Genomic DNA, 16,048 nt, shown 5'->3' with positions numbered 1-16,048 from the left:
TGATTAACATTGTTAAACGAGACAAGGCATCAGAGTTTCCAAAACACAGCCATGATATTAGACAACAATTACTCATGCTTACGATATAACACGTAATGTCTCAAAAGAATTGGAACCTAAGGTTGTTAACAGTTTGTCACCAACTGGAATGACAATTTCCTGGTCTAGTTTTTTGAGCAGTGTGCTGCCTTCTGCCCCTGTAATCTGATGTGAGAGGCTGGCTGGGAACTATGCCAAAGTTTGGTTCACCATATCAAAACATCCACTAGGAAAGAATGAAGGGAAAACTGTCTTTTCCTTATAAAAAGAGGAAATCCAGGTCAGTAGGTAGCAGTATCATCATCCATGGAAGAATTATAATGCTTTACAACTTTCAACATCCCACTGTTAAGGAATGGACAGAGAGAGAACACACTGTCAGACCCAAGACTTCCAACAGGTGCTTGGAAACGCAGCTCTCCTGCATTTGCCCGACCAGCACAAGCACAGTTTACTTGTCCTTTTGGTGCTGGGAAAACTCAACAGCTTGAGCATAAAATAAGACCAAGGACAAGAGCCAGAGGCACACAGGGGTCCTCTTGCCGAAGTAAAAGTGAGAAAGGAAGTCAGTAGGTCTTTCCTCAACTCAAATCAAAGCAATATGAACTAGTAAATGAGAGAAAACTAGGTCCTTTCCTTATTAAAGAGACCAGAGAGATCACTTTAGGATGCAGGTTAAGAAGGGGATGTGCCAAGTTTGGCTTCCAGTTGACTGGCACTTACAATGAAGCAGTAAGCACTGTGACCTGATGGAAGAGCTTGTGAAATAACTAGCAAAGTCCCAGTTGTTCCATTCCCAATTCTTCAGGAAACATAAGACAGAACCCTCCTTACAGGGGACGTGGCTAACTCTGCCCTGCAAATACCTCACAAGGGAATGTTAACTGAAGGATATATCTGATTAAAGTACTGTATACCCACAGTACCCTGGTGGATAATGTCATGGAATATCTTGTAAATAATTCAATGACTACTAAGATGACATGCCTCCCTTTTTCCTGTAAGTCAGGAAGAATATTAACCTGGCAGCACTGACATCTGTCCCTCTGAAAAAGTGTTAAACTAAAAAGACAGCTGCTCAAGATGAATCTCTTGTCACACAGGGCAACAAGATTTTTCCTGGTTTTCTACACAGTTTGGGGAAAACCAACTTCCACCTTCATGAGAAGACCTATTACCCAAGAAAAACTGGCACAAAGTATATCATACTCTCAGAGTTCTACAATAGAAGAGGAGGGGGTACAATTACCAGTGAAGAGAGGGATAAGTGCATAAGCACTTTCTCCAATAGGCAACATGGAAAGAGTATCAGGTAAACGGATGATGCAGAGATGAAGACTAAGCCATACCTTTGTTTTCACCTCAAGTTTCTTGTAATCCTCAGAGATAATGCTGTAGCAAAAGCTTGGTTCCCAGAATCTAGCCCCAAAAAGTAGTCGGTTGTGTGCTTTCCTTACCATAATCTATCAATTGAGAATCGATATGGAGAGAAAAAATAAAAAGGCTACAAGTTTTTATCAGTTAATGATATGGAGAGAAAAAAATAAAAAGGATAAAAGTTTTTATCAGTTAAGATTCCTCATTAAAAGGAGGAAGAAAAACCTGATGAGAAATAACATCCCCAGATGAAAGAGTCCTTGCAGAAGTCTCTCCTCCTACTTCACTTTCAGCAATTTTCCTCTTCCCATTTCCCATCCTACTTCCTGACTGAGACAAAACACAGGAGACCAGATTGGGTAAAATCTATGAATCCTTGAAGGGAACGTTGCCAAACGATCACACAGTTACCCAAAATGCACCTTAACCTTAAAGGGGCATTAGGAGGAATCCAGGGGTGACCTAATCCTAAAGCACAAATAAATTAATCAAGCAGCAGCGTAAGAAAGAAAGCCAGTGCCGGTAAACCTTCTGATCTGATGCAAACATGGATTGGGTTGAGGGGGGAAGCATGTTCTCCTGCCAAAGATTCACACATGAAGTTTTGTCTTCTTAAGGATCAGGTTTATGGGTTCAGCATAATGAGAGAAAACTCAGGTCCTGATGACACAATCTTCTTCAGGAGTGCATTAATGGTAAAAAAAAAATCCTAAGGGGGAAAGAAATTCTTGTCAAAATAACAGGAAGGAAATGACCAATCACCTCAAGAAAAACTAGTACTAACAGGAACCAACTGAAGAACAAGAGCCTTGCTTAAATGTAATGAACCTATGATGGGGGCAGTGCGTGTTCAAGAGGTGGGGTAGCACTTGCCCATGGCAGCTTGAGGGGCTGGTAAATGAACCCCTCTGGGCTAGAACCAAAATTTTAACTGGCAAGGGATCGTCAGCAACAGAGCATGTTGGAGTGATAATGTAGCTGTTTAAAGGACAGTCAAGAGCAAAAAAAAAAAAAAAAAAAAAAAAAAAAAAAAAAAAAAAAAAAAAATTTCCTGATCCATATATGAAAGAATCAACCTCACCCTACACTCAAGGGCACTGACACCTCTAGAAAGAAAACCCTGGCAATGCCCAATAAAGAACATCAGGTGCTGATAAGTTACTCTGATCATCTTGCCTCCAAAGCCATCATGATTGTGAACAAGACTGGTGGCCTTGCAAAAGTGCTCTTTAAAGCACAGAAAGTAGACATGGGAGCCCAACCTCTTTGAAAGACTGTGAAATGTCTGGTAAGACCAAGGCTCCAATTCATGATCCCCCTGGTGGTTGGGGTTGTGCCATCAATGCACCTTATGTGGTGCACTGTAGGCATTATTTAAGGTTCTCTGCAGCATCCCTTCAGCCCCTAGCTACAACCCCCTTTCATTCCTTTTACTGTACCTCTGTCAATATTCTCTTTCTTCCATCTGACTTTCCACCCTCTAACAATTATTTCAAATTTTGCAACTGCTAGGTTTTCCCCATTACATCTTTCAAACCCTCTTACTGTCCATTTCCCTTTCAGCTGAATGACCTCATAGGTCCCAGTGCTTGGCCCAAATTCTATATTCCTTCCAAGTCATGATCTGCAACCCTCACAGCGCAACAAAGCATAGGGCCACTTCAAGGTTCAGTTAGGATATATCACAACAGAACAGAATATAAAATTTAGGCCGAAGGCCTAGCAATAGACATGAGGTCATTTGGCGCTGAAATGGAAATGGGCAGTATAAAAGGTTTGAAAGGTGTAACAGAAGGAAAACCTCGGAGTTGCACAATGAGACAGTTGTTAGGAGAGGGTGGAAAGTTTTGATAGAAGAAAGAGGATCTGAATGGAGGTAGAGTAAAAGGAATGAATGGGACACGAGACCATAAGGGAGATAAATCACTACGATTTAGCCTATGGCATCTATGCTGGGCTAGGTATGGTTATTGTGTATCAATGTAATTTTTAGTTTCCGTATTCACTTACTCAAAACACTACGTTTCCCACCGAGAATCCTTTTGCTTTTAAGCTCGGTGGCTGGATGTAGGCTCAAGGGATAGGCCTATCCACATTTCAAACAGCTGGATATATATCAAGAAAGTTCAAATCATTGCCCAAGTTTACAGGAAATCTTCTGTATAATCTGGCAAATCTACGCCAAACTTTTCTGGAAAATTATTGTATAGTATGTCAAATCTCAAAAATTATTGTATAGTATGTCAAATCTCATTGGTATTTTCATGTGCATATAGAAATTTTAATATCATAAAAACGCTATTTGGTCCTACGTTAGGCCTGTTGATGGGGGCAAATAGTGTGGGATGAAGAATGCACAAAATTTTTTTAACTTGACAATAGAATGTAAACAATTCTTTAGGCTAGTCACACCTAATTACTTACTAAACAATAATTAACTACGAAAATAAAAGCAACGATAATATTAATACCTTTTGTATCTTTTAAGATGAAGTAAACAGGAAATGGTGTTGGTAAACATCAATTGCTTTGCCTAAATTCGCCTGCCGACCTCAAAGTCTTCAGAACGACGACAAAACCTCTGGGGCTTCAGTTCTTGAAATAAAAGTCCATGATTATGGCTTATGAAGTATAATTGACAATTATGAAGAAATTTTTTTTCTATCTCGGCTAAGAAATCTTGCATTTAGATTCAGAGGCAAATGTTACTGGCTCATCAATAGGTCGCACATCTGCGTCTCATGATCAAAGACTAGATTATGATGAAGGTCATGTCGCCATTGTTGTGAGATTGAGTCATTTTTAATAAGCATATTGCCGCCAAACTGTGAACCAACTCCAAGTAACCAATAATTGATTGATTTACATTTGTCAAAGATTCCAGAAAAACGTGCTCGTGTGACGCCTTGATCATCAGATTCTCTCTTCCTCAGTTGGCTATTTCTCAGGTGCAGTCAGTTTCCTGTACATAATTAAAAAAAAATAAAGCTGATAATAACAATGTTATAAGGAAGTCAGTAAACAAATGTAATGGGACCCATATGTGTAAATTTAGTGAATTAATGCTCTATTCTTTGTACAAATCGTGTCAATTGTCACCAAGTGATAGAAAAATCCTACCGGGAAGAGAAATAGGACACCCAGTGCCCTTCTTGACCAGCGTTACTGTAATCTTTCTACTTTTTATCCCTAGTAGCCACAATCCTGCCAAGAGTCAAGAGCACGGGGAAGCAAAACAAAAGAATAATGATAATAAATAAATAAATAAATCGCTGACTGTGACACCACTCGCTGATGTCACTTTCAGACCCTTAGTGCAACCTGTCATTTATTTGGCTACCCTAAGGCCTATACAATCAAGCTGTCGTATCACATATCCTTAAGCCATTGAGAATATCAACCTATGATTTAATATCTCCTTAGGGATATTCTTCATAATATTGCGCTGTTTTGCAAGCCTATCTAAGGGACTACGCTTTCTCAAAGACCAATTTCAGTGTTATGCAATAACTTCAGTATATCATACTAGAATGTACAGTAATTCCCCGTCTACATTGAAGAATATCTACTGTGTAGTGAGGTTACATGATGCAAGGGTTCAAGGCGAGCAGATTGCGCTAAATTTCCGAAATTCTGGAGGTATATATATATATATATATATATATATATATATATATATATATATATATATATATATATATATATATATATATATATATATATATATATATATATATATATATTAAGACCCTGTCGTACAGCCCGAGGCCAACCGCTCTTGCCACTGACCCTATATGTGCGCAGGATTAATGTATGTACGTATCTAATGTTACCAGTAAATTATAGTCAGCTTCGGGGCGGTAAATAACGTTCAAGGGTCAGAACCTGCCACCTTGACCGTCTTTCACATTACCGTTATTTTCAATGGTGTGAATACACTGATATAGATATAAATATTTTCCCTAATAGAAATGAAGAGCAGCTACAATGAAAAACGACCGAAGCTGCTGAAACGAGTTGAGTAACGGTACAGTAGGCAAGATTAATAGGGTGACGGAGGATTGTGGAGAGAAATGAATAAGTGATTAGGAGCATATATTATAAGTTGTTGAGGAGTTTATGAAGGTAGATAATTCGAAAGTGTTGAGAAAAAGGAGGGTAGGAAAGCAGATAACGCTCGATACAAGCGCCCACTGTATTAGACTATATATGAAGTACATGAAGCGGGTCGCTAATGTTGTGGAAGTGTTCTTTGCGAGGAGTTTATCCTTTAGTCAGCAGTTCAAATGCTTTACTACTAAATTTTACTAAATTGTTTAATAATAAACATTTCCTCGTTAACAAGAATATTGCTGAAACTGGTACGAAGATGGGACTGACCAAAAATTTAGAAAATTACGAACATGAGTAGTTAGTCGGCAGCATCTGGCATTTAGTATTTTGATTTAAGTAAACCAATAATCTAAGGGAGAAGGAGAACTTACATAAAACTTGAATCGTCTACGTAAGAGAGAGAGAGAGAGAGAGAGAGAGAGAGAGAGAGAGAGAGAGAGAGAGAGAGAGAGAGAGAGAGAGATTAGATCAAATGAACTTGAATTAACTGACAAGTAAGGAAATGAAGTCCAAATGAAAGTGGAATGGCCCATCTAGCAGACACAGAGAATGTCTCATGTGGGCCGAGGTTATACCAAGAGGTAAAATACTAATTTAAATAGAATGAGAGGAAGGCGGGTGTCAAAGAACCTTCGGACAGATTCCTAAATGCGATATGAAAGAGGAAGAAAGGGAGAGGACGTTGCAAGGCCTGGGACATTGTAGAACCAAAATATGTGTAATGCTTGTATGTGTGAGACGTCTACACAAGAGTGCTAGTACCACTATAAAAGCGAATGTACATCTTAATTTTTCCGCTGTAGTGAATCGTAGATATTTAAAAACAAAGGTAAATATTTGTAAATACACACACACATTTATACACGTGTGTGTGTGTGGAGAGAGAGAGAGAGAGAAAGAGACCAACGGTCACTGGAGCCCAGAGCCCCTAACGAAATGAGCTGATTATGAGAGATAAATATCACGAAGTGAATCAATAATGATAGAGCAGCGTTTAGGGGTCGCATCGGAGCCCTCCCAAAAACGGTCCAAATGAGCCACAATCGGTCAGGTCGTCACCGCCACGGAATTCCTCCGTTCCTTCCAAAAGGAATAATTGGAGTAGTTATGACGAAATCTCCTCTGCCTCTGGGCCCCTCGGAACAATCGCCGTTGTGATTTGGGACACTCTGTGGCCACATCCCTTTGTGTCCAAACTCTCATAAAGAACGACAACATGGCTATTCATTACGCAAAGGCTAGACCCACCATAGGGTATGGAGCGGGGTGGGGGAGGAGGGTTTGGTACGGCCCTTCAAATGTTGAAGGGAAGGGGGCCATCTTTCGCCACAGGGCTTCGCCTTCCATTTCTGTCGTGATAAATGGTACTAAACGCCGCGTTCACACTTCTGCCGTCATCTTTGCTATTTAGACGTTAGTAGCAGTACAGGACTGGACATTTCTATCTCGGTTTTTGTTTTGTTTCTTTAGTAAGAGCTTCCTCGTTTATTATACTTTTTTTAAAATTCTGTACAAGGGCTTTCTCAATTGCCGTCTTAGCTTTTATCTGAATTCTCTGGACATGAATTCCTCAACTACACTCCCCATTTTTGTTTTAATCCTTTGCCGGGGGTTCATCAAATGTCACCTATGTTTTTCTTTGAAATCTTTACAAGGGTTCGTTTTTTTTTTTTTTTTTTTTGAATTCTTACAATGACTTCCTCAGTTTGCAAACCTACATTCTTTGTTTTCTTTATGAGGGCGTCCTCCAGTTGCAGTTTGTATTTTTCTCTGGAATCTTTGAAATAACTCCTTTTTTATCATCATCTCTTATTTTCTTCTCATGACCTTCCTTCTATATTTTCTTTCAATTCTTTACTAGGACTTGCTTCAGTTGCCATCTCCACTTTTGCTTGAATTTTTCACAAGAGTTCCTTTGATTATCACTTCTATATTTTGTTTAGCTTTTTACACTCTTAACAAGCGCTTGCCCAGTTGCCATGCAGTTTTTGAGTAGTTTTTCTTACGAGAATTTCTTTAATTTCCATCACTATTTTTATGTCGTCTTTTTGCAAGAACCATCTTTTTTTTCACATCTCCCCATTTGTCTATCGCTTCTCATTTAAAATTTCGACAACGGCTACATACATCTCAACCAGTTAAGAGTGTTTCTTTGTCCCTTTCCACCCTCACGCCTGTTAAGGTGTCGACGGTTGTGCAAGACAATGCAAGGAAGCTTCGTAAATGTCACTTATCTGCTATTCATCTAAGCTCTTGCGTGCTTTTTTGTTTCTCTGCCCATTTTCTGTTTCAGGGTCCACTTCATCCGCAGTTACTTTTCCTTTCTTTTTCCAGCGTTAGCATCGCTGTTTTAATTTTGTTTTTAGAATGTTTATCTCTGAATATTAGACTATTGTGCGAGACTCTAGTATCCATCGTAAAACAGGTATTTGTATTCCAGTGCTTGGAGACTCCCACTACAGCAAGGAATAGCGTTGTTACCCTCCACTACTATGAGGTCTTAAGCCAGTTTTCAGGCAATGTGACGTGCCATGATCGTCTCTTTGACAAAAAAATTCATACTCACCATTTTAATTATATCATATCGATCATTCATGCAATCAATATGATTTAATTAAACGCACTACTTCTTAAAAACTGGATATATTTAATTGATATTAACAAGCGTAGTCCATGGGTGGGACCACGACTTTGAATCGGATGTGACAGCGTGTCTGGCAACACTGCACGCTGAGGCCAGATGGAGCCATTGTTATTTCCAAGACATCATTTAGTTCACAGCACGCACTTAGTAGGAGCTGGAGTCCGGAGGTAGTTTCAACAATCTCCCTTTTGAAAAAAAAATAATATCAGGTAAGTTTGCACGAGGTTCGTTTTATAATTTAAATCTATGAAATTTTCGACGGTTGCAGACACGCGACGCTGGCGTAACTTAGGCGTTGATCAGCAATTAATAGATATTTTCTTCCATAGGTTGCTGGACAAAATGAAGTTGCTGATGAGCACAGTTCTCGTTGTCCTCTTGCTCGTACAAGCAGGTAAGTATTTTATAGACACTTTTATTAATTTTTTTGGGGGGTGGGAGATTGAAGCTAGAAAATACTCTTTATCGCCATAAATATTATCGCAGTGTATATACACGTACGCATACCTGTGTTGTTGCAAAGTGCACGCTTCAAGGGACTGGAACAAAATCCGCGACGCTTACGTCTTTATGAAAAGGATACGGGTACCTCTAATGTTTCATTGTGTTGTCTTCTTTATCTCCATATAAAGAAAGTTAAAACAAATTAGAATTAGTAATGCAATCGAAAGGAAAGCTGAAACGGATGAGAATTAGTAAAGCTATCGAAATTCATACGAGCGCGACGATTGTATCCGAGGTGACGTGGACAGACCGATATTAAGATGTATGGGGCTTTCGAGCCTCCCCATAACATTTAGCTGCTTACATTGAAGTGTGTTGCAAGCTTCACAGACTTTTTTCTTAGCATTTAGAAAGCCGGAGCATTAAGCCTACGCATAACCGTGCGCTTTTTATCAGGGCTTGAGACTGGTCATAACCGGAATTGTTTATAGCATCTTGGATGTGCGAAAGTCAGCCTAAATCAGCATAGGGCATGACTGCAAAGATGACGGCAATTATTGCGTTAGTGTTTCGTGGGTACCCAGTGGAAGCTCGGAGTTTTTTATCATTGGTTCTGGAACTTGACACTGACCTTGAGGATCTGGAAGAAGGTACGAGCGTATGTCGCAACAAGCACCCCGCCCCACCCCACAAAAAAAATTAAACGCACATTGCATGAATACAGGATTTGGAAGCCAAATGCGTAACACACGTATATATATATATATATATATTTTAGTATATATGGATGGTTTAGAATAATTTCATATATATGGATGCAAGATTTTTGTTCTCTTATATATATATATATATATATATATATATATATATATATATATATATATATATATATATATATATAATATAATATATATATATATATATATATATATATATATATATATATATATATATATATATATATATATATATATATATATATATATATATATATATATATCAGAGAGAGAGAGGGGAGGGGAATCTTGCCTCCAGCCGTGAATTCTGAACCGGCCAGTTTTTATGACTCGAGAAAAACCTAGTAATTTATGTAAAATGACGTTTCACGTGGATCAAAAGGAAGTGACTCATTCTCCCCAAGTTTGTTAAATTTAGAAGACATTTGTTTCTATGGAGAACAATGGATTATGTAGCCAAATGTTCCTGAGGTTTAATATTATCAATATCCATTTTTATTTTTACTAATAACTAAAGGTTTCGTTAACGCTGAAGAGAATAACAATTAGTACGTAGTCTGGTGATCGCTGGAAATTCCAGTTTTGATACGAACGAGACTAAATTTATAATTTCTCAAGATGTTAAAACAATGCTTTGGGAACGCAGCATAATACTAATGAAATTCCAGTGCTACCAGATCTGGAATTTCAGAGGCAGCCCACCGTCCCTCGCCAGTTTTTTCCAGTTTGGTTTACAAGCGTTAATTTTAGACGTGACGTGTGGACGCTGCATGCGAATGGAAGGTAAAAAAGTCGAAGCTGTTGAGATGAACGGTTTGCGTCGTAGTATCAGACGGAAGAAGAAGAACTGATGCGGCGAGATATGTGAGGAAATATGTAGGAGTGGTAAAACATAAAAAAGTTAGTGCGCAAGTGGAAAAATGAAACTTTTTTTTTTTTTAGGTGGTTTGGTCATGTGGAAAGAAAGGACGGGAATAGGTTGGTAAAAAAAAATATATATATAATTCAGATGTGTTGGGGGAAGGAAGAGAGGAAGACCTAAAAATGGTTGGATAGAAGATGTATAAGAAGTATTTGGAAGGATGGGCATAAAACTTGCCAGATTTTGATGATATAAAGTAAATCAGCGCCTTCCCAAACATTCAGATAGCCGCCCCTCCCCCTCCGCCTTCTGCGGGAACCTCTGAAGGAGGGGCCCTCAGTCAAAACTAGGTCCCTTGGTTCCTGAGCTAACCCGGGAAAGAGACGTTCTGGGGAACAGTGACTCCGAGTTTTCCCTGTGAAGCTCCGGTAATAAAATCACGGAAAAAAAATCAATTTTGGCTAGAAAAAAAGTCACAGGGAAAAAGTCACATTAATTTACAGTCTTTTGTTTATGTTTTGACGGTAATCCCCAAAGGACTTGTACTAAACACGCCGCAAAGGTGGGTCTATACCGGGTTAGAACCACTATGGGTCACTATCTAGGAAAAATTAGTGTGACTTTTTTTACCTGGATTCGAAGGGCTGTAGGTTCCCCTTCGGAACCACCAGTATATTTTTATCAATATTAAACCTCCTGTCACTATTTTCTTCAGGTATTGCACTGCAGTGCTACAGATGCGAGGGTGATGATTTATGCGCCAACCAAGTTCAGTGCAACGGCTCATGCGCCAAGAAGCATGATTATGATCAAGAAGGTAAGTTAAGATCCAACGTTTGATTTGTATATTCGATTGTTTGCGTGTTTTATTCATTTTAATTGTGTTTCGTATGAACTTCTCATTTCTTCTTCGTTGTAGATTTTATTTTGTGTTACAGTTTTTGTCGGTTTTTGTAGGGATGATTTTTTTTTTAGTTTTATCTGAAAATCTATATGAATTAATTTTCGGTTTCTGCATTCAGTAATTATGGAAATTTTACATTGTTCAGTGAAATAAGGTATATATTTATTACCAAGTCCAAATGAGATGGACGAATATGTTTAAAAAGTCCTCTGTAATATATATAATATATATATATATATATATACACAGTATACTGTATATATATATATATATATATATATATATATATATATATATATATATATATATATATATATATATATATATATATATATATATATATATATATATATATATATAATATGCATAAACATTTAAATCTCCCTTACAGATGACACCCGCCGTTACTGTTCAGAGGTGAGGGAACCTGAAGGCTCCTCAAAACACGTCACCGGAGACAGCGAGAGCGTGAAGACTTTCTTCTGCAACACTAACCTCTGCAACGGCGCCTCACCACTTGGAGCAAATCGCCTTGCTGCTGCCGTCCCTGCATTTGCAATGATTGTAATTGCAGCTGTGTTTCGGCATTAGAGAGTTCTGGAGAGATAAAAGGTTATTCCAAATTCATTTTGGATTCCTAATTTCTTTCAAGATTTACTTTTTATTTGTTCATGTTTTCAGAGTTTGAGTCTTATGCCTGTGTTCATGGCTATTGAATTTAAAAAAAAATTGTTTTGTTGGTTACTGCATATAGAAAACGGATCATCACTTGTCTGTAAGTTCTGAAATACAAATGATACTAATTGTAATGTGTAACATAATAATTGTTAGACTACATCTGATCTTTATCAGCAATACTAATAATACCCCCTGAAAGTGTTTCGTAGTGTAACCATATCCTTACGGAGACATGTTCATTTCTTGCAAGAATAAAAAATTTAAAAAATACACGATTTTTTCAGTCATTTCATTACGGCCTACAAAAGAGTTACTGAATTGAATATAGAATTTAGGCCAAGTACTGGGACCAACAAGGTCATTCAGCGGTGAAACGGAAATTGACAGTAAAACTTTAAAAAGTGTAACAGGAGGAAAACCTCACAGTTGCGCTATGAATCAATTGTTAGGAGGTGGAACGTAAGACCGAAGAAAGAGAATATGAAAGGAGGTATAGTAAAAGGAACGAAAGGAGTTGCAGGTAGGGGCCGAAGACACGCTGCAAAGAACTTAAGTAATGCCTACAGTACCCTGCACGAGGTACACTGACGGCGCTACCCGCCTACGGGGTACAAAAGAGTTATGAAAGCCGAAATGATGCTCTACCCTTCTGACGCCAAACCCTCTTAAGTAGGAAAAGGCTTCAGACGAAAAACAAAACGATAGACGCCACAAGACCATTAGTGTTTTATGAAAATATATTTATGTTGGAATAATACTTCTGATTCTATGCCTTCGTCTATCCAAACTTATAACTCAAATAGTCGATTGACTACCACGTACACCCCCGTAGGGGAGGGGCGGTGTTAGTGCCGTCAGTGCACCTCACGGGGTGCGCTGTAGGCATTACTAAAGGTTCTTTGCAGCTTCCCTTCGGCCCCTAGCTGCAACCCTTTTCATTCCTTTTACTGTACCTCCATTCATATTATCTTTCTTCCATCTTGCTATCCACCCTCCCCTAACAATTATTTCATAATGCAACTGCCAGGTTTTCCTCCTGTTACACCCGTCAGACCTACCCACTCTCAATTTCCTTTCCATCGCTGAATGACCTCATAGGTCCCAGTGCTTGGCCTTCGAGCTAAATTCTATATTCCATCTTATTACCACGCACACAGATGCTCAAAGGTTTCTGATAGACTGTAAATTTAGTTTTAACTTTATTATATTTTTGTTTATGCCAAAGGCGCAATGAATTCATCACAGAAACGCAAATGCCAAGCAACGTTGGATGTAGAACAAGTTCCAACAATGCGTTTTGCATTTTTACCTGAAATGAGACTAATGCTAAAATACCTCTGAACGCTAACCACGGACAGTTAACCAAAGAAAGCTAAACGAAGAGGCATCTCTTTTACCAGTCATTTATTCAGTTAAATAAACCAGTTCTTCTTTAATTTATTGTTAAGAATGAAAGGCACAGCACACGGATTCTCAATTCAAGCCCTGAAGACAAAGGACTCTCGGCGCGCTGCTCAAACTCTGCTCATGAAATGGTGTGGAATGAAACAGTTTGCAACCTTATAATTAGATGACTTGTGGCGATGTTGTCAGTCTCTGATTTCCTATTCAGACAATGGGAGAAGTAGGTAGCTCCAAAGGGGAGAAGGTTAAATGATTTATCGATGGTCGAGAAACGGACAGATGGTCTGGGAAATGATGAATCATGGTGGTCTGGGTATTATGCCAGCACAAACTCTCTCTCTCTCTCTCTCTCTCTCTCTCTCTCTCTCTCTCTCTCTCTCTCTCTCTCACCTTTTAATGTTGTTTTGATCTAGGAGAGACAACAGAACGATCTCTTTCTCCAGAGTAACCTAGCTTACATGTGTTCTGAAACTAGACGATAATTAAGTTCGCATATAAAAGAACTAACTATGGCGCGTACGGAAATGTATTTGATAATGAAAATGTCACAAGAACTCGGTGTGGATGACGACAGTTTCCTGCAGTTCTTGAAAGCTGAACTTACATGTATTTTAAGTCCTTGATTCGCCAATAAATGTCAAGCGCTTTGGTTACAACTACAGTTGACATCACAACATCGAGATTTCAGGCTTGCTATATTTTTATTAATCATCTGTAAAAGAAAACTATTGTGCCGGCTTTGTCTGTCCGTCCGCACTTTACTCTGTCCGCACTTTTTCTGTCCGTCCTCAGATCTTAAAAAAACAACTGAGGTTAGAGGGCTGCAAATTGGTATATTGATCATCCATCCTCCAATCAGCAAACATATCAAATTGAACCCCTCTAGCCTCAGTAGTCATTTTACTCAAGGTTACAGTTAGCCATACTCGTGCTTCTGGCAACGGTATAGGATAGGCCACAACCGGGCCGTTGTCCAAGTTTCATGGGCCGCGGCTCATACAGCATTATACCGAGACAACCGAAAGATAGATTTATTGTCGGTGACCTTGATTATACGCTGTCGCGGCTATACAGAAAACTCGATTGCGCCCAAGAAACTTCGGCGCATTTGTTACTTGTTTCCTTTCAGTTTAATGGCTTTTAGAATTTTAATCATTCTCTTTTCACTCAGTTGATTCGTTATGCCAATTATACCATCAGCTCTGGGCTAACTGTTCTGGGTCTGAATTCACTGTCATCTTAAGCTATGCTCACTGTAAAAATCTAAATTCATTTTAGCATGAAAATTGCCAGCGAAATATAAAGTAAAAAACTTCTGCGCAATCGAGTTTTCTGTACACCGTGCAATCAAGGCCACCGAAAATAGATCTATCTTTCGGTGGTCTCGGTACAATTCTGTATGAGCCGCGGTCCATGAAAATTTAACCACGGCCAGGTGGTGGCCTGTCCTATATCGTTGCCTGACGCACGATTATGGCTAAATTTAACCTTATCTAAAATAAAAACTACTGAGCCTAGAGGGCTGCAATTTGGTATATTTGATGATTGGAGGGTGGATGATCAACATACCAATTTGCAGCCCTCTAGCCCGGACGGACAGACAACGCCGGCACAACAGTTTTCTCTTACAGAAAACTAAAAGCGGTTGTTTATACATAAATTACAGCAGTGACTATTGAATTCAAAATACTTCTGCCAGATTGTATGTTTCAAGTTTCCATAAAACTTCTTTTACTTATAATTCCTTTCTTCTAGTGAAGGCCACACAACGTAATATGTTCAGAGGAGAGATTTTGCTCTGGAGGTCTTGTTAAGAATTTTTTTTCACTAAGAGGGTTTATCAACTTTGTCCCTGAAACCATTACTTGGAAAACTGCGACAAACCATACTGCCCTAAAATGGAAGACTGTAGTATCTGCAAAAATACAAAACTGAGAATAAAGGTAGATACTGCATTTTTCCCTTGCCTTACCACTGATTTCGCAGATACTGCAAATGTGGCCCCCTAAATAAAGCATTGAAGAATCATTCTGAAACTGCAGTAACTTGTGTATTAGTGCTTCACGATCCCAATAGTTGGCATATCTCAATTTCGAAAATTTTGCAGATACTGCAGTTTTCCATTTTAGGCCAGCATAGGGGTCATGGTGTAATCGGGAATTAATGGGTCACAGCAAGACCCAATAAGCCGAAAGAGTTTTGAACATAGGTCATAGGTCGATTAATTTTCTCCAGAGAAAACCTACAATTTCAGAGAGCATCCACCTGTCCTATCAAATCATTCTGTACTGTGAGTTAATTACCCAACTCTGTTTGTGGTAATATGCTTATTTCGTAATGATGCTGAGAGCGCTATGGAGTCTCAAGACGAGAAAATCTTTCAGCTTCATCCGGTGTTTTGTACTTTCTAAGAATTGTTTGTGTGCCCTGGTATCTAAACGCCCTTTGACGGCATAATAAAATGTTTCATTGTTGTTGCTTTTTAGAATCTCACCTTTAGACGGCGTGAGCCCTGAATGTGATAACCCTTTCCGGTCCTCATTTTCCCGAGATGTAACCGAGTACCGAGACCTTTCCCTGAAAAAAGCGGGACGCCATATCTTAAAAACTAACCGCAGAATTTTACTGAAAATAATCTCATTATGTTTCCAACTGCCAAATTATTTATCCCAACTAACGTGAAAAAAAAAAAACCGGGGCTGTTGCAATACTAGCATACATCTCAGGACTATGCTTCCCGTACATCGTTCTGCGAAAGAGTTTTATTTTCCTATACAGGAGCCTTTAAGACAGTTATCCCAATAATTTCATCCAGTAGGCCTATGTGATTTAGCCTGTGGTTGCTA

The 16,048-nt window shown here is 38.8% G+C and overlaps 1 protein-coding gene and 1 long non-coding RNA gene across 2 annotated transcripts in view; one reads left to right on the top strand and one right to left on the bottom strand.

Annotated features, from left to right (window-relative positions):
* Window positions 1-3,886: 3,886 nt before the first annotated feature.
* The window catches only part of LOC136846131 (uncharacterized), an 87,363-nt gene continuing 75,201 nt past the window's right edge, over window positions 3,887-16,048 (bottom strand). The window contains exons 2-3 of the long non-coding RNA XR_010855327.1: window positions 4,283-4,378; window positions 3,887-4,011 (exon numbers count right to left, since the gene is read on the bottom strand). This is a non-coding gene — a long non-coding RNA (uncharacterized lncRNA). The remainder of the gene's footprint in view (window positions 4,012-4,282; window positions 4,379-16,048) is intronic.
* On the top strand, window positions 8,239-12,068 carry LOC136846125 (lymphocyte antigen 6G-like). The gene is made up of 4 exons (XM_067116867.1): window positions 8,239-8,382; window positions 8,503-8,567; window positions 10,932-11,033; window positions 11,512-12,068. Exons 2-4 carry the CDS (start codon window positions 8,516-8,518, stop codon window positions 11,709-11,711), a joined length of 354 nt encoding a protein of 117 aa, XP_066972968.1. The 5' UTR covers window positions 8,239-8,382; window positions 8,503-8,515; the 3' UTR covers window positions 11,712-12,068.

The sequence above is a fragment of the Macrobrachium rosenbergii genome, chromosome 14, assembly GCF_040412425.1.
Source record: "Macrobrachium rosenbergii isolate ZJJX-2024 chromosome 14, ASM4041242v1, whole genome shotgun sequence".
NCBI classification, from domain to species: Eukaryota; Metazoa; Arthropoda; class Malacostraca; order Decapoda; family Palaemonidae; genus Macrobrachium; species Macrobrachium rosenbergii.
Note: the sequence above shows the minus strand (reverse complement) of the source record. Positions and strands in the feature narration are given on the sequence as shown.

Bases quoted from the DNA above. Each gene is read 5' to 3' on its own strand.
- LOC136846125 (XM_067116867.1), top strand. From the start codon at position 8,516: ATGAAGTTGCTGATGAGCACAGTTCTCGTTGTCCTCTTGCTCGTACAA. The intron at 8,568-10,931 runs GTAAGTATTTTA...TATTTTCTTCAG, and splicing joins CCTCTTGCTCGTACAAGCAG to GTATTGCACTGCAGTGCTAC. The intron at 11,034-11,511 runs GTAAGTTAAGAT...TCTCCCTTACAG, and splicing joins GCATGATTATGATCAAGAAG to ATGACACCCGCCGTTACTGT.